The sequence below is a fragment of the Tachyglossus aculeatus genome, chromosome 8, assembly GCF_015852505.1.
Source record: "Tachyglossus aculeatus isolate mTacAcu1 chromosome 8, mTacAcu1.pri, whole genome shotgun sequence".
Lineage (NCBI taxonomy): Eukaryota > Metazoa > Chordata > Mammalia > Monotremata > Tachyglossidae > Tachyglossus > Tachyglossus aculeatus.
In genome coordinates, this window is record NC_052073.1 from 20882315 (window position 1) to 20904506 (window position 22192).

Genomic DNA, 22192 nt, shown 5'->3' on the forward strand with positions numbered 1-22192 from the left:
CAGATGAGTTCCAAACTAAGATTAATTTGAAACCGCTTTGAGAGGTACAATGGCCATCCGTCCTCTCGGCTATTGGATGAGTGGAGTTATTCTGCCCCCGATCTGCCTGTTTCGTGAAACCACCAGCATATCAGAGGCTAAACAGTTACCTTCCAGACCCATCTAACCCTGCCTAGGGTTGAATCCACAATGCTACCTTTGGAGGGAGTTAGTGGTACTGTTAGTGGTGTAGGGAAACAGGTAAGAGGAAGGATAAAGGAAAAAAGAGCAGAGAATTAGCTGATCTTGTACCCTTTCAGTGTCCATCTTCTCACTTGTTTTGTTGCCAACATGGTGGCTACTGTGAAAATGTGTCTTCTCCCTACGTCCATATCCCCTACTTTGCTACCCATCCAACTCGGTCATAGAGGCAGAAGTCACAAAGGCTTGTGTGGACTGCAGAGAAATGTTCACTGGTTTCTTATTTTCATTATAAAACATATTTAAAATGCTTCTTGCCATAACCTCTCTGGCTTCTTCCTGTCTTTGTAAGGAGGCCAGGTCACAGTCCAATTTCGTTACGTAAATGCCGGGAACTGTATCGATTCTCTTCAACACAGAGCCGACTGATCCTTTTGGTTTTGTTTCCCAAACATTTACCAGTGTCGCATCTACAGCAGAGGTACATGGTGGGGCCCGGTGGCTTGGATGCTTGCAAAAGTTTTGAAAGCCTGAGAACTCAGTCTTTGCTGTGGAGTTAAGTGAGGTAAATGGAAAGAGGATTGGATGGGGCACCAGGCTAGCCAACTTCTAATCCCAGTTCTGCCACTGGTCTGCTGTGTGACCTTAGCTAAGTCACTTAACTCTCTGGACTTCAGTTTCCTCATCTGAAAATAGAGATAAGATAGATCATGAGCCCCATTTGAGCAGAAACTTTATTCTACCCCAGTACCTAGCCTATACAAAGTGCTTAATAACTGCCATTAGTAATTGTTACTATTATTACTAAATAGATTTTAGTTAAATAGCTCAATAGGGTGGCACTGACTGTCAGCTGGAACCATGACCCAAATGATGTTTTTGATGAAAAGTATGTCTTCCCCAAACTTGGTGACTGTGTCTAAGCTGGACCAGAGAGCCTGAAGATCAATATGTGTCAGCTTATAGACATTGGGAATGCTCAGTGCCTGAGCCTTACTCTGGGTCTTCCACAATCATGCATTTTTTCAGAACTAGAACACATTTTTCTTCTTCTTAAGTACTGTTTCCTTTTCAAAGACATGCAGAGAGCCAGCCTATGTCATTCTCTCCTAATAGAGGGAGGGGCGGAGGAAATGAAGGCGGGGAGGAGATAATTTTGCTCCTTCAGCGACTATGATGTTGGAAGCTTTCAAAACCCCACAGGGCAGGGGAGTGGCCCATTCCCAAACTTCCAGCCACTCTTCAGGAAGATAAAGAATGTAGCCAGAGGTGTCCTACTTTTCTAGTCAATCTGAGGAGGTAAAAAGCACCTGGAAGGAAAAAGTTTGTGACCAAGGTAAATCCTCACTTTGATTTGAAGTTTTTTCTCTGTTTGAGGATGGTTGGGAGTGGACTGAGGTTCAGAACTTATTTTTGCAGAGTGAGGTACAGCTTGCAAAGGTATTGCTTGGGAGTGAGACAGTCAACCCTTGGTTGGGGCAGAGAGTGACAATTTTTGATGGCTTAGCATACCATGCTTTAGGATAAACTTTTCAGATAGGAAACGTCCTAGAGGCAGCTTGAAGAAAAAGAGCATTAAAATAATAGAAAATGAATATTGCTAAGGAAAATGAATCTTGACCTGATCTGTCATGAGATGAAGATGCTAATAATGCACTGAAGTGGAAACTGCAAATCCTTGTGGCTGTTTCATTGATTTGAGGTGAAGTCTCCTGCTAGAGGATGAGAAGGGGAGCAGGAAAGAGGAAGAGATTTGGGGGTTGTTGCATTAATGGTTTCTGTGGGAAAAGAGAGAGATGATGGTTTTGTGGGCAGGGAATGTGTCTGTTAACTCGGTCGTATTGTACTCTCCCAAGCACTTAGTACAGTGCTCTGCACTCGTAAGAGCTCAATAAATACCACTGATTGGTTGACTGCTGAAACTGAGGCTTTCAGAATCAATCAATTAATGGTATTTATTGAACCTTTATTGTATGCAGGGCACTGTATTGGTTCTCGGATCAGTGATTCAATGTCTCACCAGCCCACTGAGAAGGGCTATGATAGTTCTAAAGTCTTTCTGGATGTGGTCTGTGAAACACACTTATTTTTGTGTTAGACCTTTTGACTGCATTAAATGTGAGTGAGTAAACAAAAAGAGGAACAGGCTGAAAAGTGAAGCAACCCATCCAGCCCTAGGAAATGCTGGCCAATGACACTAAACTGTAAGCTCACTGTGGCCAGAATCTATCAATTCTGTTATATTGTTATACTGTACTCTCCCAAGAGCTTAGTACAGTGCTCTGCACACAGTAAGCGCTCAATGAATATGATTGAATGAACAGATATGATTGATTTACTAGAGCTACTCTTCCGATTCATATAAGAATCATGAGTCAGTGTTTAACCCAGAGCCACTTAAGTGGGGGGATTTGAGTTCTGAGAATTGTCAGACTGTCACTTAGACTGTGAGTCCCATGTGGGACAGGGCCTGGATCCAACTTGATTATCTTGTATCTACTCCAGTGCCTAATAGAGTGCTTGGTGCATAGTAAACCCTTAACAAATACCATAGTTATTACTATATTATTATTGTTATTATTATTAACATTGTCTTAGGACTCCTCATGGACCAAGTTTGCCAGGGTCTCATTCAGAAACACTGAAGCAGATTCCACTAGAAACCATGCTTCACTAGCTAGGAGAATTTTAAATGGGACAACATTTAAATGTATTTTAAAGTGGGTTGCATCTCATGCCATCACCCATCCTCGGTCTCTTGAGGCTTGGCTCTCTTGGCTATCATCCCAGTGTTGGAGGAAATCTGGAATTTTGAGGCCCAACTGTCCCATACGGAAGTCAGAAGGAAAGTTCTCCAGTCTGGGTCCCTGAATAAGAGAGGTTTTCCAGCCAAGGATTCCTGGAGTTCAGAGAAAGTGCCTTTTCCTTTCTCATTTTTTTCCTTTCTCTTCTGCTTCCTTCCAATGCTCCTTTCAGACCCTCCTCCCTCTTTCTCTTTTTCTTGTTTCTGGCCCCTCAAAAACAGGAGAGAGAATCTACCTGCCAGAGGCTGAATCAAATTGCTAGATCGAATGTGAAGTAGTAAGCATCTACTGGGTGCGATTCACTTTATTAAGTGCTTGGGAAAGCACAATGGACGCATGAGACAGACACGTTTCTTCGTACAGACTCTCATTATGCCAACCTGACTTGTCCAGATAGAAAAGACTTAGAGGATTCTGGATCGGAGCCAGGTGGGATTCTGAGACCAAATGGCAACTTTTCGGTCTTCTTGCTCCACAAACTAATGGCAAGAAGGGAGAGACCTGCTGAAACAACGGGGAAAGAGAAGTATAAGGTTTGAAAGAATAAGTACTTTAAGGTCTTTAGAGGTCAGGACTATTGCTTTTGCCAAAAAAACTGGAAGGCTCTTCAGGAAATCATATACTGACTTCGATGATCTCCGAAGATGTTATCCATACCCTGTGGTCAGTATTGTTCCCCATCACTACTTACTATGGGGAGCATCTGAGGATTTACTCTAGCCTAATAGAAATGGTCTGCCACTGCAGCAGGAAGGATTTAGGTTAGATATGATGAAGAACTTCCCAAAAGGGGAGAAAGTAAAGCTTCACAGCCAGTGGCTGAAAGATTGGATGACTTCAGGAGGGCTTTTCTGACCTATGGTTCTATGATTCAGGGATTACAATATGAAAACAAATATTGCAAGGCATTTTGAAGTCTTTGGAGAATGGATGGATAAAGTGGAGGATTGAGTTGAGGTGAGGTGAATGGAAGTCAGACAGGAGAAATGGGAGGAAAACAGAGCTCTACTTATGGCCTGCTCACCTCAAAAATTGTTTCTATTCCTCAGCCTTCTGTGGATTCTCAATATAAAGCCCCCGGCGGCTGCAGCCACCACCCACCGTCTTTCCTCTTTAAAATTTCACTGGAACAACTCTGAACTCTACATGAAAAAGGAGGGAGTGCCAAGGGAAATGTACTGTGCCCTGCCAGGGAAAGTGGAGAATGCTGGCAGACTAGGACAGCTCTGGGAAGTGTAGCAGTGACGGCAAGTGATGACAAGAGGACTGTATTGATGCTGCCTTGCAGATTGGTTATTCTTGGTATTTGTTAAGTGCTTACTATGTGCCAAGCACTGTTCTAAGCACTGGGGGGATACAGGGTAATTAAGGTTGTCCCACATGGGGCTCACAGTCTTAATCCCCATTTTACAGATGAGGGAACTGAGGCACAGAGAAGTTAAGTGACTTGCCCAAAGTCACACAGCTGCCAAGTGGCAGAGTTGGGATTAGAACAGTGCTTAGAACAGTGCTTTGCACATAGTAAGCGCTTAACAAATACCATCATTATTATTATTATTATTAGAACTCATGACCCCTGACTCCCAAGCCTGTGCTCTTTCCACTGAGTCATGCTGCTTTTCTATGTGACCATAGAGCCCCTCTTTACTTCCACCTCCCCTCGTTTCCAATATTACCAGCCTCAAGCTGTTATTTTTGCTCAGAGATTGCAGCGTAGGCTTTTTATTGCTACCCATGAAAGGATCTGGAAATGTGGAGGGGATGGAGGTTTGTGAGATAGGAAGTAGGGGGAGGGTGGGTTCAGGATAGGAAATATACTTTAAAATTATGCTCTCTGGTTTGGAGGAAATCCCCAGGGTCTTTGATATAAACTCCGCCAGGTTCTAATACCTGAGCCCACACAGCTGAGATCTGCTGGAGGGAAGGCTGAGCTGACTGGTTGACGATGCAGGAGGACAAGTGGGAGCACATAGCCACTGAGCAGGAAACCTGTGTATGAGTATGTGTATGAATGATGAGACTCACTAAAGACAGCTCCAGTAGGGAGAAGAGGCCCCATGGGACTCCAGGATCTCTTTGTTATTCCTTCCCACCAGCCTCCCAAACCAAGGACTTAGGTGATGTGGAAAGACTGAAGTACCAGTACAGGGGGAAATGCAGTGGGGAGATGAAAGATTGATTGGGGAAGGCCTCTTGGAGAAGTGATTTCAGAAGGCTATTGAAGTTGGGACAGCAGAGGTCTGCTGTAAGTGTAATCGGAAGCAGTGCCAGAGTGGCAAGAGGTTGTGAGCAAGAGGTCAACAGCGAGACAGCGGAGAATAAGGTACAGAGAGTAATAATAATAATAATGATGGTATTTGGTAAACACTTACTGTGTGCAAAGCACTGTTCTAAGCTCTGGGGAGGTTACAAGTCCCACGGGGAGCTCACAGTTTTAATCCCCATTTTACAGATGAGGTAACTGAGGCCCAGAGAAGTTAAGTGACTTGCCCAAAGTCACACAGCTGACAGTTGGCAGAGCTGGGATTTGAACCCATGACCTATGACTCCAAAGCCCACGCTCTTTCCACTGAGCCACACTGATTGGCTTGGGAGAAGTGAAGTGGAGGAGTTGAGGTATCACGGAAGGGATTCTACAACATCTTTCCCCATTTAGCTCAAGTTGTTTCTCGGGGACAGTGATTGGAATACTATAGAGTAAATAAAAGCATGAAATGGCTATATGACTTGCCTCAAATCATGCAGACAATAAATACTGGAGCAGGATTATGAGATGGTGGTGGAAAGTTAGGGAGAACAGACATAAAGGCAGCTGATCTGATTCATGTGCTTCTTGCTGCAGATCTGGAACACGATGGCAGCCTGCAGTGGTTTCTTGTGTGTCTGCATAACTGTGCTGAATCTTGTCCTGGAACAAGTGCAAGGCCAAGGTAAGGACTCAAAGAGGAGAGGACTAGGACCTCTGGTATAAATAAACCAGTCATTCACTTATTCATTAAAATCCATTTGTACCTCTAGACTCGACATAGTTTGCTTATAAGTGGAAGTCTGTGATAATTTTCCAAGTATCACAATCATTATCATCACTATCAATGGTATTTATTTAGTTTACTATGTGCAGAGCACTGCACTAAGTGCTTGGGAGAGTACAACAGAACTGGTAGACACATTCCCTGCCCACAAAGAGCTTTTAAACTGTAGGGGGGGAAACAGACATTAATATAAAATATTTCATAATAGATCAATTATATATTATTATTTATAATTATAGTTATCAAAAGTATTTCCAAATCTGAACCAAAGGGTATGTGGCTGCAGATTTACCCCTAATTTTATTCATGGTGCTTCATATGAACTTAACCCATATCTGGTACTTATTATTGATAATTATAGTTATCAAAAGTATTTCCAAATCTGAACCAAAGGGTATGTGGCTGCAGAGTAGCCCCTAATTTTATTCATGGTGCTTCATATGAACTTAACCCATATCTGGTATAACACATGTTTTTATGGCATGATTTGGATGAAATACAATAAAAGAATCAGGGAATGTTCTCTTAAAACAGGTTTATCCCGGTATAAAACAACCGCAGGTTGGTGCAATTAGATTTTGTGTCAGAAGGAGCTGTGTTTATGAGCATAGTGTCAGTGTGGACTGTCACGTTTTCCCAGATTCTTCCTCAACCTCATTGCACTGAACCATGCGGGAAGTTGTGTTTCTTTGTGTCTTTGCAGCATTCAGCATTTTATATAGCAAAAGAACAATAAGTGGCCAAGGTCTAAGATATGGCTAGTGATGGATGTAGTAATATAGAATGGCAGAGAAAAATGTCAGTTATTTTGGAGCCACTTATTCCCTAACACTTTAATTCTCATTAAATCAGAGATAATTGTCACATAAAGACCATTAGCCCTCTAATGTGTGGCCTTAAATTCACAGGGCCAAGAACACATTAACCTAAGAAATATGTAAAATTAGTACTTTATAGTATTGTATTAATGGGATAAAATGCATATATTATAAGGTGCATGGTTTTTTCCAATGACTTCAGATAGACTTGGAATGGTATGAACAGAATCAAGATTTCAGTGAACCTGCTGTCTCTGGAGGAAGCACATGAATGCATCCATGCATAAATACTTTGCTTATGAGATATACTCTGTTGCACTGCATGTTCAACATTCAAGATATCTGCAAAAAAACCAAGTTTGTGTTAGACATTAAGTTGGCATGTTCTGCAAGAACATACTAACTAGGAATGCCCACAATAGTTCTTTGTTTATTAAAGATGCATCCACTGCTGATAAAATCCTATTTCTATGTTCTACTATAGCTGAAAGGCCTGATGTGTGACTAAGACATCTGCAACATGCCTGGCACATAAGAAGCACTTAATAAGAACAACAAGGGCAATAATAATAATAAAAATATCGTAAACAATGTGAATATTGTCCAGGTCCAGTTTACCCATCTAGTCTTCTGGTTCCAGACAGGTGAACTACATATATAGGATTTGGAGGCATGCGGATTGCTAAGATTCATGGAGAAAACCCCCCAAAAATGTAATCAGCAAACAAGACGATTCATTGCTTGTGTTTTAATTTTAGCTCTTTGTTGATCTCTAAGATTACTATTGAGATTAAGATTGAGAAGCAGCATGGCTCAGTGGAAAGAGCACAGGCTTTGGAGTCAGAGGTCATGTGTTCAAATCCCAGCTCTGCCAACTGTCAGCTGTGTGACTTTGGGCAAGTCACTTAACTTCTCTGTGCCTTAGTTACCTCATCTGTAAAATGAGGATTAAAACTGAGCCCTCCATGGGACAACCTGATCACCTTGTAACCTCCCCAGCACTTAGAACAGTGCTTTGCACAGAGTGAGTGCTTAACAAATACCATCATCATCATTATCATTATTATTACTAGCTCCAGGAAACAGGCATCTAACAATGGCTAGTGATAAACTGTGGGATATGATTGTCATCTAGATTGTTAAAGTCTTTAGTCAATCAGCAGTACTTGTTAATCCTCTTTCGTAATTTTACTTTTTAGATAATTTTACTAAGCTTTTGGGAAAGTACAATACACTAGAGTTGCAGTGTGGCAGAGTGAAAAGAGCATAGGTCCAGGAATCAGAGGACCTGGGTTCTCTAATCCTGGCTCCACCACTTGCCTGCTGTGTGACCCTCAGAAAGTCACTTAACTTCTCTGTTCTTCAGTTTCCTCCTCTGTAAACTGGGAGTTCAATACCTGGTCTCCTTCTTACTTAGAAATATGACCCCATTGTGAATCAGGAACAGTGTCTGGCATGATCATTCATTCAATCAATCGTATTTATTGAGCACTTACTGTGTGCAGAGCACTGTACTAAGCGTTTGGGAAGTACAAGTTGGCAACATATAGAGATGGTCCCTACCCAACAACGGGCTCACAGTCTAGAAGGGGGAGACAGACAACAAAACAAAACAAAATAAAACATGTAGTCAGGTGTCAAGTCATCAGAAAAAATAAAAGTAAAGCTAGAAGCACAACACTGACAAAATAAATAGTAACTATGTACAAGTCAAATAGAGTAATAAATCTGTACAAACACATATACAGGTGCTGCGGGGAGGGGAAGGAGGTAGGGCAGGGGGATGGGGAGGGGGAGAGGAAAAGGGGGCTCAGTCTGGGAAGGCCTCCTGGAGGAGGTGAGCTCTCAGTAGGGCTTTGAAGGGAGGAAGAGAGCTAGCTTGGCAGATGTGTGGAGAGAGGGCATTCCAGGACGGGGGGGGGGGGGACGTGAGCGGGGTGGTCGACAGCGGGACAGGCGAGAATGAGGCACAGTGAGAAGGTTAACGGCAGAGGAGCATAGGGTGTGGGCTGGGATGATTACATTGTATATACCCCAATGTTTGGTGCACTTAACAAATACCACAATTATTGTTACTACATCATCACTGCTCTCAGAAAGTTTAAAGTCTAGCGAGGGAAATACATGTATGAGTGATATGGGGAAATGTGATTAGTTAAGTATTTAGATGATGCAGGAAGAGACTGAGACAGATTGGCTAGATAGGTAAAAGAAGAACCAGGAGAGAACTGTGTCAGTAAAATCAGGGTTGGATTGGATTCTCAGGAGGAGGGCGTGGTCCACAGTGTTAGGCAGCTGAGAGGTCAAGGATGATTGGGACAGAACGGAATCTGTTAAATTTGGCAAGGAGGAGGCAATTCGTGACAAGGCTGTCATTAGTGACCTTGGGGGGAGTACTTTCAGCAGTGTGAAGGAGATGGAAACCAGACTGCAGAGGGTCAAGAAGGGAGTTTGTGCTGAGGAATTGGAGGCAGCAGATGCATATCGCCTGTTTGAGAAGTTTGGACATGAATGGGATAAGGGAGATGGCTGAATGGAGCAGTGGGATCCAGAGAAGGCATTTTTAGGGTATAGGAAATGTGGATTTGTTTGAAGACACAGGGGAAGGAGTCATTAAAGAGTGAGTGGTGGTCAGGGAGGAAAGAAGAGTGACCACGAAAATCTTTAGGAGGTGAGAAGGGATGGAATTAGAGGCAGCAGTGAAGGGTAGATTCTGAAACTATTTTTATGATGATGATTATTATTACGGTATTTGTTAAGCACTTACTAGGTGTCAAACTGTTCTAAGTCCTGGGGTAGTTACAATTTAATCAGGTTAGACACAGTCCCTGTCCCACATGGGGCTCGCAATCAAAGTAGGAAGGTGATCTATGGACAGACAGCCTAGAAAGGGGTGGGGAAAGGGAGAGAGAGGGTGTAGATTTGGGGGAAGTGAAGGAAAGATTTTGTAGAGCTTCCAGTTTATTGTTTTGACTTGATCAACAGAGTAGTTGGCAAGGTCATTGGGGTGAGAAAGGAATGTGGGAGAACTAGGGACTTTAGGATGGAGCTGAAGGTCTGAAATGGTTGGGGTAATGAGCTTGGGAGGTGATAAGGGAGGAGAAGTAGTGTTGCTGATTGGAAGAAAGGGCAGTTATAGCACACAAGGATGAATTGAAATAGCCAAAGTTAGCCTGGTGCCTTGTTTCTCACCACCAGTGCTTTGTAACATAAACATATAAGAGGAGAAAGCATAACATGGAGGTGATCCTTGGCTGGGCTTGGAGATGGGAGATCGAAGGACAGGAGGGCAAGGGAGTTGGGTTTGGTGGAGGGGGCAATTTGTGCCTCAAGAGAAGAGAAGTTGGGTAGGGAGTCCAAATGGGGCATGATAGTTTGGGCTAAATGGAAGGGCACCTAGAGATAAAAAAATCTCTGAGTGGGGAGAGTTCAGATCGGGGTTGGGGGGTGGGGGAACTGGAGATGTGGGAGAGAAGGTAGGTAGGAGGTTGTGGTGAGAGAATACTAATTCAGAGTTGATGAGTTAAGAGATTGTACAGTGACTGGTCATGGTGAATTCATTCATTCATTCAATCATTTATTGAGCACTTACTGAGGGCAGAGTACTGTACCAAACAAGCAGCTTGGAGCATAAAATAGAACAAAAAACCAGGAACATTCCCTTCCCACAGCGAGTTTATTGTCTAGAGGGGGAGGTAAACATTAGTATAAATACAGATATGTACACAAGTGCAATGGGACTGTGAATAGTGTTCATGTTGGTGAGTAGGTGAGTTAAATGGAATAGGACTTCTGCAGAGTTGAGAAGCAAGAAGAAGTGGATGTCTGGGAGGTTATAAGGAACACCATATAGATGCTGAAGTCCCCAAGGACCAGGAGGATGAGGAGAGAAGTAAGGTGAGAAAGGCATACAAATTACTCAAAAAACTGGAGCTAGGGTCAGCAGATACTGTAGATGACAGCAACAAGCAATTGTAGTGGGCATAGAGGAGGATGACATGGACTTAAAGAGAAGTTGAAGGGTGGAGGGGGTGGAATGGTGGGACTGACAAGGGCATTGGGGCGGGGGGCAAGAAGCAGGCCTATCCTCCACAGTCGTCCCCCATGAGCTGGGTAGAGTGGAAAGGAGAGGGAGGCAGTGTCATCAGGAAAAAGCCAGGCCTGGGTGATGGGAGGAAGAAGAGTGACTTTATCAGGATTCAGGCCAGGAATACACTACCAAAGAGATTAGGATTTAATGAAGCCTGTCCAGAGACTGGAGAATGGTTGAGATGAACTCTCTAGTTCTCTTTCCGAGGCATCTGATTCTCTGCTGACCGGGCCCACATTTTGTGCTCTCGAGGCTTGGTGCGACTCTGGATCCAATGGGAGATTACAAATGTGTAAGCTATTGAACCAGATGCAACTCTTGACCAACACACAAAAAAGCCTTTCTTAGAGCTGGACCTGTACTGCCTGAACATACAACCAAGCCTTTCAGAGCCTCCACATTTCCTTCTCCAGCTGTGGACAGTCTTGCTTTTCATAGTGGGCAATTTCAGGAAGAGCTTTGAGAGACCCGGTGGAGTGTATCCCAGAAAGGACAGCTCCCTGCTTCATCAGCCTCTGAATCCCCCCTTGTTTCCATCCCTCCATCTCCCTCTAGATTCATGCCTCCTCACTTCTAAGGCTGCTGGGAGGCACCTCCCCTGATCCGGTCTCTTCAGGGACAGGAGAAGAAGCCCATCTCTGTTCCAATCCTGTCTTCTCTCTAGGGCTGGGAGGGAATCTTTTGAATTTCAGCCTTGTTTCCCCAAAATAGCTGCTAACCACCAGGGTTCAGGAAGTCTCAGAAATAGAAGGGTCCATGCTGAGTTTCCCTGCTGAGTTCAGAATGTGGCCATCCCATGAGTGGTTTCTCCCTGGCACCTGAATGCATTAGATTCTGTGTGTCCCCATGGTGGGAGAGAGTCAGTCTGTTTCCCCTGGCGTTGAGGAAATTAGGGACCTGGGACAAGTCTCTGCCTTCTGCCTCTGTTCAGTTCTCAGTCTGTCACAGGTCATTACTCACACTTAGTATAGTGCTAAGCAGTTAGTACAGTGCTTTGCACACAGTAAGCTCTCAATAAATACGATTGATTGAGCATATTTTGCATGTTTACCTACAGCTGGTCTGAGATCTAGAAGCCAGAGTGTGTCTCAACAGATGAGTCTTCTGCAAGTGCAAACTCATAAATTACACGTCTCTGGTCACAGGCAGTCTCGGGCTTGGCAATGGGTCTGTACTGATCGAGTTACTGTCATTTTGTAGTTGTCTGGAGTTCAGATTTGATGTCTGTGCTCCCAATTCCTCGTCCAGTCTTTCCCGTCCTCATTCCCCTCCTCTCCCACCACCAGGTGCAGGGTGGCATCTAAAAGAGTGATTCCTGGCAGCAGGAGTTCAAGCCCTTAGGTTATTCTCAACTGCCTGCTTTCCCTGGGGCCCAACATCAAACCAAGCACCTCAGAAAGGCATAAAGCATGAAGATCAGGTCTGGACCACTGCTGTATGCATCTTCATCTGTGGAGTTACTTTTTAGATTTGTTTTTGTGACTGGAAATCTGAAAAATATGGATACAACCTTGGCCTGGAGATTGGGGATCAGCAGGGCAAAGCATTCCCATGGACCTATGGTCCTTGTGTTCTGTTGAGGTTTTTATTTATTTTTTAAAATGGTATCTATTAAGCGCTTACTTTGTGCTGGGAACTGTTCTTAGCACTGAGGTAGGTAAGAGGTAATGAGGTTGGACACAGTCCATGTCTTACATGGGGCTCACAGTCTTAACCCCCCATTTTACAGATGAGGTAACAAGCATAGAGAAGTTAAGTGACTTGCCCAAGGTCACACAGCATACATGTGGTGGTGCTGGGATTAGAACTCAGGTCCTTCTGACTCCTAGGCCCATGCTCTAACCACTGGACCATGATGCTTCTCAGTGGTTGAGTCTTATTGAATCTAATTAGGGATGGCTATGTGCATCTTCTCCATGCTCAGCCCCTCAGTCTTTGCCTTGCCAGGTCCTCGTCCCCTGCTTCTGTTGTAGGAACTGAGTGGTGGCTTTGAGAAGCAGTGTGGCCTAGTGGAAGGAGCTCAGGCCTGGGAATCAGAGGACCTGGGTTCTAGTCCATGCTCCACCGCCTGCCTGATGTGTGGCCTTGGGCTTTTCACTGAACTTTGACATGCCCCACGTTCCTCATTGGTAAAATGGGATTTAATACCTATTAATAATTATGGTATTTGTTAAAAACATACTTTGTGCAAAGTACTGTACTACAAACACTGTAGATACAAGTTAATTGGGTGGGACGCAGTCTCTGTCCCACAGCGGGATCCCATTCTAGAGGAGAGGGAAAACAGATATTTAATCCCCATTTCACAATGTGGAAACTGAGACAGAGAAGTTACGTGACTTGCCCAGTGTCACTCAGCAGAGAAGTGATGTAGCAGGGATTGGAACACAGGTCACCTGATTCCAGACCCATGCTCTGACCACTGCTTTTCCCTCCCCCTTAGACCACAAGCCCCTTGTGAGACAGGGACTGTGTCCAACTTGATTATCTTGTATCTACCCCAGTGCTTAGTACAGTGCTTGACATGTAATGCTTAAAATATACCATGATTATTATTTCCATTCTATTCCTTCAGGGACCCACCGGCTGAAGCTCACGGTGCTCTCAGAAGACAGACTCCAAATGAAGTGGAAGGAAACTGAAGGGAACACAAATGGCTACAAAGTACAAGTGAAACCCATGGCAGGTACCATTGGAGTAGCAACCGGATACAGGGGTATGGAGAGACAAGGGCTCAGTATGGGAAGCCTCTCCCACTTCAGGAAGAGAAGGAGTCAGCATTTGACCCTAGTGAGGAGGAAATGGGAGAGGGGAATAACAGAAACACATCTCCCTTTTGGTTTCAGTCCTAAACTGAGTTATCAGCCCCATTATTATAGAAGGGGAGGAGGGGGAAGCTCAGCCTTCTTGGGGACTCAGGAATCTGCTATTTGCCTGGATCCCTGCTGAGGAGAGAAGAGTGGATGAGCAGAGCAGAGACTGAGGAGAAGAAACCCCTGTGCTTTAGTCCTTACTGGGCTTTTTAATAGCACTGGCCCCTCTGGGCCTCCAGTTTCCCATCTGTAAAATAGGGAACCTTGGGATGACTTCCCATGTAATCATCAACTGAGCTTATTGGAACAAAAACGAAAATCACTGCAATAGGTTTAAAGCCTTGTGGTCTGGTTTTGTTTTTTATAACTGTTTCAAGGAAGAATGATGTTTTAAAATGGGCTTCTTAGGATCCTCAGTGCTTTGACTAAAGGAAAAGCACTGGTGTTTAGCAGAAAAAGCACCAGCCTGGATATCAGGATTACTGGGTTTATTCCCAAGGGGTGTGGCATAAGTCTTCAACAGTGGGTCCCTCTGGGAAATGATGCCTTGTGATTACTTCCTCTCCTGTTCCAAACAGGCTTCCTTTGCCTGCTGCCTAGAAAAAACACAAACCAGCTCCTTTGTTTTGTAATATCCATTAGAACCACCTCATTTCTCCTCTCCAGCAGTGTGGGTGAACTAAGTGTCAAGTCTTATTAGCTATTTATTTTTACCTGATCATATGAGTCAGAGATGACTTTCCTTTGGGCTTAAAAAAGCAGGAGACAGAATCTCAAGACAGCATTTCTTGGAGCTGCATTTGGAGTTGGCCAACCTCAAAATATTGAAATGCTTTTAAAGGTGTTTGAAGGATCCAGGGAGCCTTCTGCTGTTATCCCATTGTTAATGAGGTGCCTGCCACCCCTCTTGCTCTGCCCGTGTTTCCCTTGGGTGTATCTGTCAGGGACACAGGAGCCTGGAGACGCTTTTCCAGGATTTGGTCTACAGTGGTTGGGCAGAACGTCTGGGAGGGTGGGAACAGAATGTGCTGTTCCTTCAGGAGGGAGCATTTCCCCTAAGTATAATGCTGTGCATTGGAACCTCTGGACCCTTTGCTAACGGGCCATGAGCTCACTCACTTTCCCCAGGAGCTGATGATTCCAATCAGTTCCAGCGTGTGAATGCTGGCAAGCAGAGGCGTGTTGTAGAAGCAGAACGACAGCTCTTTGTGAAATAACAGCACAGATGTGCTTGCCATCATTGTTGCTTGGTCCCCGGGAGACAGCGACGGATTTTGGCTTTTCCCAGTCACAGATGGGGTCTCCTGGCAATGTCAGGCATGATGCCACATGGGTTTATGCCATCTGGTTGCCTCTCAATGTCACCTTGCCAGTCCCCTGGGCAGTACCCGTGTAACCTCAAAGCAAACCCAGACTCCTGTTTGCTTTCCTTTTTCTCTTACCCTGGTTCATCACCATGTTAGAATAGTGTAGCTTCCTCATTGGTATAAAATGACAAGATGAGTAGGGAGATAGGGGGCTGCTCAAAATTTAAAATTTTAAGAAATAATAGTGTATGACTCACCATTCTAGGAAGGCATTTTTCCAGGGAAAGCTGGGAAAATGGGTACAATCCATTTACCCTCTCTCTCCAAGTGAATTCATAAATCCAAAGGTCCTTGACTTGCTGGAGATACTAGTCTCAACAAACTTTGTGTGTCTATACTCTGAGAACTGGGTCAGAGAATTACAGACTCTATCTTAATCAATATGGTCCCTGTTTCTGTATTACACAGATCTTTAGAGTTTTTTAGTTTGGTGGAGAATTCCAGTAGAGTGTTTTTTCTCTTCTTCATCTTCTTTTTTTTTTTTACTTTAAAGCTCTTGAGTAAATCACCCTTGAACATGTTTTTCACATTTTTAATTAATATGATGGAGAAAAATGAGAACCTGTCATGTTGAGGTGTCAAACTCCTGATATCTTTCCTTCAGATTTAGATTATGGGATGTTTGCCAAGATCTCAGGGTCAGATGCATTAGCTAAAGGAATTCCATCTAAGTGCTTACATTTATTTCATGAAACTTTCTCTGTTTCTCATTTGCTGTTTCCTTATTTCAGATTAGATGCATGAGTCTTTTACAGAGTAACTAAATTTGCTAAGGTTTAGAGAAGTTGACCTGGAGAAGAAACAACTTACCAGCTAACTGAGAAAAAGAGGCTGGCTCCACTAATTTTGTAGAGTACCTAGCAAATTACCATTCATGCAAAATTGTTTAATCAACTATTTGATACTATTAGCATGGCTCAGTGCAAATAGCATGGGCTTGGGAGTCAGGGGTCATGGGTTCTAATTACAACACCACCACTTGTCAGCTGTGTGACTTTAGGCAAGTTACTTCACTTCTCTGTGCCTCATTTTCCTCATCTGTAAAATAGGGACTAAGACTGTGAGCCCCACGTGGGACAACCTGATCACTTTGTATCCCCCCAGCACTTAGAACAGTGCTTTGCACATAGTAGGCACTTAACAAATATCATTATTAGAAATTATCATGAATCATGTGAGAAATATTTTAAGCCTCCCATGTTAAACCATCAGAAGACCAACTGTGACCCAAATGAATTGTTAAACCTAAACTGAATCCTAATCCTAACTATATGGCCTATCTTGAATCCTCTGGCTGAAGTCTAACCCTACCTTTAACCTTAACCCTAGCTCTAACTCTAAAATCTGCCATCACCTGAGGCCTAACGCTGACCTAATCCTTGTTTTTACCAACAGCCCTAGCCGTAAACCTAATTCCTCTCATAATCTTTCCCCTAAATTATTGAAAAAATAATCTTGAACTTTTGAATAGTCAGTGATATACTCAGTGATATAATACTGAAGACTGATTTCAGTATTATATCACTGACTATAATCACTGATGGCTGGAAAATTTGATATTTGGTTACACAGAAAGTTATTTTAAGGATGAAGATGAAAAGTAAAATTCAGTAACAAAATTTTTCTATCATTGCTGAATAGAAGAGGCATACAGTCAGGGCATGGAAATTAGAAAATCATGGCAGTAATACTACATAAAAATGTGTATTTTTATCATAGTGCATATTTTTATATTTACTTTTTTGAGGTGAACAACATAAGTATGTCTTCTAATTTTATATCATGCTCTGTGAGCTCAGTATGCTTTTCTGGTATTTCAACACCCGTCTTCTTGCGTGACATCAAAATCATGTTTAGAAATACACATTGTCAGGCTATGTTAAAACAGCTTAGTGCACATGCAGAAATTGTGCAGGTAGGCCAAGGACCAAGAGAGGGGAGTTATTATTATTATGATGATATTTGCTAAGTGCTTACTGTGTGCCAAGCACTGTTCTAAGCACTGGGGTAGATATAGGGTAATCAGGTTGTCCCACATGGGGCTCACAGTTTTAATGCCCATTTTACAGATGAGGTAACTGAGGCACAGAGAAGTAAAGTGGCTTGCCCAAGGTCACACAGTAGATGAGTGTGAAGTTGATGCCTAGAGCAATGGGGGTGCCTTAAGATAATGATAATAATAATGATAATAATAAATAATTATGGTATTTGTTAAAAGTTTACTATGAGCTAAGCCCTGTACTAAGTGCTGGGTTAGATCAGGTTGGACACAGCCTGTTTCCCACATGGGGCTCACGGTCTAAGAAGGAGAATTTAATTTTTTAATCCTCATTTTCCAGATTAGGAAACTGGGGCACAAATTAAATTACTTGTCCAAATTCACACAACACACAAGTGGCAGAGCCAGGATTAGAACCTAGGTCCTGTACTCTTTCCATTAGGGCACACAGCTTTAATCAGACTTGCAAATAAGGTCAAAGGATGTCTTGGCCCCCCAAAATAACATGCCAGCCTAACTCTCCCAGATAAAAGACAACCTGGTGGTTGGGCACAGTTCCTGTGTGGGCTTGGAGCACATAGCCTTAATAGGAAGGAAAACAGACAATTAATTTCCACTTTACAAATGAGAAAACTGAGGCACAGAGAAGTTAAGAGACTTGCCCAAGGTCACACAACAGGCAAATGGTGGAACTATAGAAGGCAGGTCCCCTGGTTCCCAGGCCTTTGTTATTTCCACTGGTTTGTGTACGCTGAGAAGTCAGTGAAGGTGAGGGGGAGTACTGAGGACAGTAGGGAAGATAGGTAAAGACTGAATCCCTATCCACAACAGCATCATCCTTAAACTTAAAGCCAAGTGGATGGCTGCCCTACGTGCACACTACTTTATTTTCCTCTAGTAATGGATAATCAATCAATCAATTATATTCATTGAGCACTTACTGTATGCAGAACACTGTACTAAGTGCTTGGGAAAGAATAATATAACAGAGATGGCAGACTGGTTCCCTGCTAATATCAAGAAGCAGCGTGGCTTAGTGGATAGAGCATGGGCCAGAGAGTCAGAAAGACCTGGGTTCTAATCCCGACTCTGCCATTTGTCTGCTATGTGACCTTGGACAAGTCACTTAAATTCTCTGTGCTTCAATTACCTGATCTGTAAAAATGGGGATTTATATGTGACATGGACTGTGTCCAACCTGATATCTTGTATCTACCCCAGTGCTAAGTACAGTGTAAAACAAGACAAAAAAACAGGCTTACAGTCTTGGGGGTAATACAGGGAAACCAGCTAAATGGCATAGGCCATTTCATTTTATTTTAAATGCTGGACATTTTTCTTCCTGCATGACTACACTTCACAATCCTCTGCAGGCCATTGGTCTGTGGTGATCTCCTGCTGTGAGAATGAGAAAGCAAGATGTTGCAATCCCAGGGGCAGGAGAGGCCGTCCCAGGTACATTGATCAGATTGCTTTAGTAGCTGGAAAGGATAATCTTTCCCATAATAAGATTTTTCAGAGCAATCAACCTTCAAGCATTGGAAGGTGGCAGCAAAGATAGTGGTGGAAATTGGGGAAATGGATGAAAACTCCAAGCTCCATAAGCGTATAAATCCACAATCAATATACGACAACTAAAGTGTAAATTATCCATATTCTACTCCCTCTGCTCAGCAAAAACTAAGTGAGATGAGGTTGTAAATTAATTTGTCTATGGGAGAGTTTTAATCCTAGCTATTCTACTGACTGTCTCTGAGACTTTAGGAAAGTCACTTGACTTTTCTGATCTTTCCTTATACCATAAGGATCCTGATAGCCCTGACCTTCCTTTCTCCTTTGGAAAGCTCCCAACCTGGAAAAGCAATTGGGAGGTGAGGGCTGGATGGTCAACTGACTGGATTTGCTTTCTCTTTCCACGAACAAAGACAATATGGGATTGGAATTGTGCTTGAAATTCTGACTTGGTTATTTGGCTTTTCTGAGGCTTGTATTGGAAAGGGAGACAGGCACTCTTGGGACAGTTCCATGGTCATTTAGAGGCCAGCAACCATGACCATCAGAGTGGCTTTAACTAGCTTAGCAAAAGCCCCCATTGCCCACATGTTGGGGATTTGGAAATGAGACATGTAGCTCCAGGCAGTCGGAGAGATACCCAGAGGGAGTTTTAAAGGAATTTTTCTCAGGCCATGTATTGGGGAAGTGATAGAGTCTTTACATTTTGTCCTCTTTTTCTGTGCTAAATCTGTGCCCAATTAAAGTTTCTTCCTCCTGGCCCTTGCTCACCTCCGGGAAACATGCTGATGAACGGGGGCATGGCCAGAGAGAGAGAAGAAGCAGCCTAGTTAATGCAGTGTGGGTAATTAAGAGATAGCTGTTTCTGCCCTCTCCCCTCTCCCTGTCTCTCTCCACTCCTTTTCCCACTTGTCCTTCCAGGATCAACTCTCTTCATAGTGTCTCTCTCCCCAGGTGATACAGAGCAGGAAGTGATGTTGACGACCAAAACACCCAAGGCTACTGTTGGGGGACTGAGCCCCACAAAGGAATACACCCTCCAGATCTATGTGCTCAATGGCTCTCAGGACACACTGTTTGCTAAAAGAAAGTTTGTGAGTAAGTTGTCATCTTTGCTAGACCTACAGTCCAGTCTAAGATTTCCCTGAAGTGAACCTTGCCAAAAAAATTGGTTTGTGCCCTGGAAGAAATCAGGTGGTGTCCTAAAATCAACATAAGAAGCACTGCTCCCTTCTTTCATTCCCACCCCTTTGCAGGTTCTGGAGAATTTCTTATCTGAGTAGAGGGTTGAGAACTGCAGGACTCTGTGTTTGCTTGTTGCAGGCAGATGCTTGGGTTTTCTGAGCTGAGAGTGAAGAAGTATAAATAGATGGTAGATAGAATATTAGACAATGTAGACACACAAGGCTGATGCATATCATGCAGTCTGATAGAACTCTGGCAGGCTGTTGGCTTTTTAAAGTCCTGGGTGGCTGTGTTAACCTTCAGAGACCTGCCCCAGGATCCCCTGAGAGTGATTTTTTTCCTTCCCTTCTTCTCCACTGCCTTCCCTTCCCTTGCAATCCCCAAATCAAATCTGCTTTGCAGTTGAGGATTTAAAAAGCAGCTCCGTGGCTAGGAGTAATCGGAGGACAGCAGGGGCAACCACAGAACCAAAAAGCTCTCTGGGGGGAAGCCCAGAGTCCGTCCAGAGTCCTGAGCCTGAAGCCACTTCTCCATCCCCAAGGAGGGACTCCCTGATTCCAGGTATGTGCAGACTCAATGGTGGGCAGCAATGGGGAGTGAGAAAGCTGGAGAGGGAACCTGGGAGCGTGAGGGCCCCATACAGACCTCTCCATTACTCTCCAGTCCACAACTGTGTAGCCTAGTAGAAAGAGCATGAACCTGGGAATCAGAAGATCTGGGTCCTAATCTTGGTTCTGCCAGTTGTTTGCTTGGTGACATGGGGCAAGTCATTTAGCATCTCTGAGCCTCAGATTCCTCATCTGTAAAATGGGGATTCAATATCTGTTCTTCCTCCTACTTAGACTACGAGCCCCAGGTAGAATCGGGACTGTGACCAACCTGTTTAACTTGTAAAGACCCCAGTGCTTTGAACTGTGCTGGACACACAGTAAGTGCTTAACAAATATCATAATTATTTAATAATAATTATTGACCCCATTGACTAATAGAATGTGTCTTCAGGGGCCATTTATTTGGAGGGTACCAGTCCCTAGAACATTTTGAAGGATTCTACCACAAGCCCTGGGCAGAGTCATTCATGAATTCTGAGAGAGAATGGGAATGGAATTTTCCTATCAGATTTGCCTCTGTACAGATGGCCAGATTAACAATAGAATGTCACGATGGCCTTTTCAACCCTTTCACTTCCTTCATCTCCAGAAATCAAAGGGAAATTCCTCATATAGGAGAAAAAAGGTGTCCTCCAGGAGTTCTCCTACTACTAGCCTGAATCCTGATTTATTCATTCATTCATTAAATCATATTTATTGAGCGCTTACTGTGTGCAGAGCACTGTACTAAGCATTTGGGAACTACAAGTTGGCAACATATGGAGACGGTCCCTACCCAACAGTGGGCTCACAGTCTAGAAGATTTATGAATTTTGATCACACATGTCACCCCTGGTTGGGTCAGTTTAACCTGTATTACTGGGAAATATTTTTTTGTTGTTGTTGAGTATAGCCCTCTATACTCGAGCCCTGTGTACTCACAGGGTACTCACACCAGTCTACCTGGGGAATTTCCCTTAGAGGTAAATTTTCAGTGGGAGCCCCCTTAGAGATTCCAAAGCAGTTTGCCGAATGTCAAAATACTTCTGAAACCATAGTTCAGTCAGGCGATAAATCAGGGAAGTTAACTTGTTTTTTAGTGCCTGGGTCCATAACAAGGTTCTGGGTTTTTGGAGGAAGGTATCTCACTTTTTAAGAGACTCTAGCCTCTCTTGAGGCCCATGGAGCTGCCATGGCCTAGTAATAATAACAATGACATTGTGGTATTTGTTGAGCTCTTACTATATGGCAAGCACTATATGAGACATGAAATAATCAGATCAGCCATTCATTCATTAAATCATATTTATTGAGCACTTACTGTGTGCAGAGCACTGTACTAAGCCATAATCCCTGCCCTACGTGGGAATCACTGTCTAAGTAGGAAGGAGAACAGGCATTAAATCCTCACTTTACATGTGAGAGTAAACACTCAACATATACCATAAAAAATATAAAATGGGGATTAATACTGTGAATCTCATGTGGCACCAGGGACTCTGACCAACTTGATTATCTTGTATCTACCCCATCATTAACATTTGCCCGGATCGTCTTTATGCAGAAACACTCTGGGCATGTTTCTCCCCTCCTCAAAAATCTCCAGTGGCTACCAATCAACCTATGCATCAGGCAGAAACTCCTCACCCTCGGCTTCAAGGCTCTCCATCACCTCGCCCTCTCCTACTTCACCTCCCTTCTCTCCTTCTAAAGCCCAGCCCGCACCCTCTGCTCCTCTGCCGCTAATCTCCTCACCGTGCCTTGTTCTCACGTGTCCCACCATCGATCTCCGGCCCACGTCA

General features: G+C 43.6%; 1 protein-coding gene across 1 annotated transcript in view; it reads left to right on the forward strand.

Annotated features, from left to right (window-relative positions):
• The first annotated feature begins 4929 nt into the window (after nucleotides 1-4929).
• The window catches only part of COL20A1 (collagen type XX alpha 1 chain), an 80519-nt gene continuing 63256 nt past the window's right edge, over nucleotides 4930-22192 (forward strand). Inside the window, exons 1-5 of the mRNA XM_038750034.1 lie at nucleotides 4930-4977; nucleotides 5827-5914; nucleotides 13500-13610; nucleotides 19570-19713; nucleotides 20203-20361. Of these exons, the coding sequence (XP_038605962.1) occupies nucleotides 4930-4977; nucleotides 5827-5914; nucleotides 13500-13610; nucleotides 19570-19713; nucleotides 20203-20361 (550 nt within the window). The remainder of the gene's footprint in view (nucleotides 4978-5826; nucleotides 5915-13499; nucleotides 13611-19569; nucleotides 19714-20202; nucleotides 20362-22192) is intronic.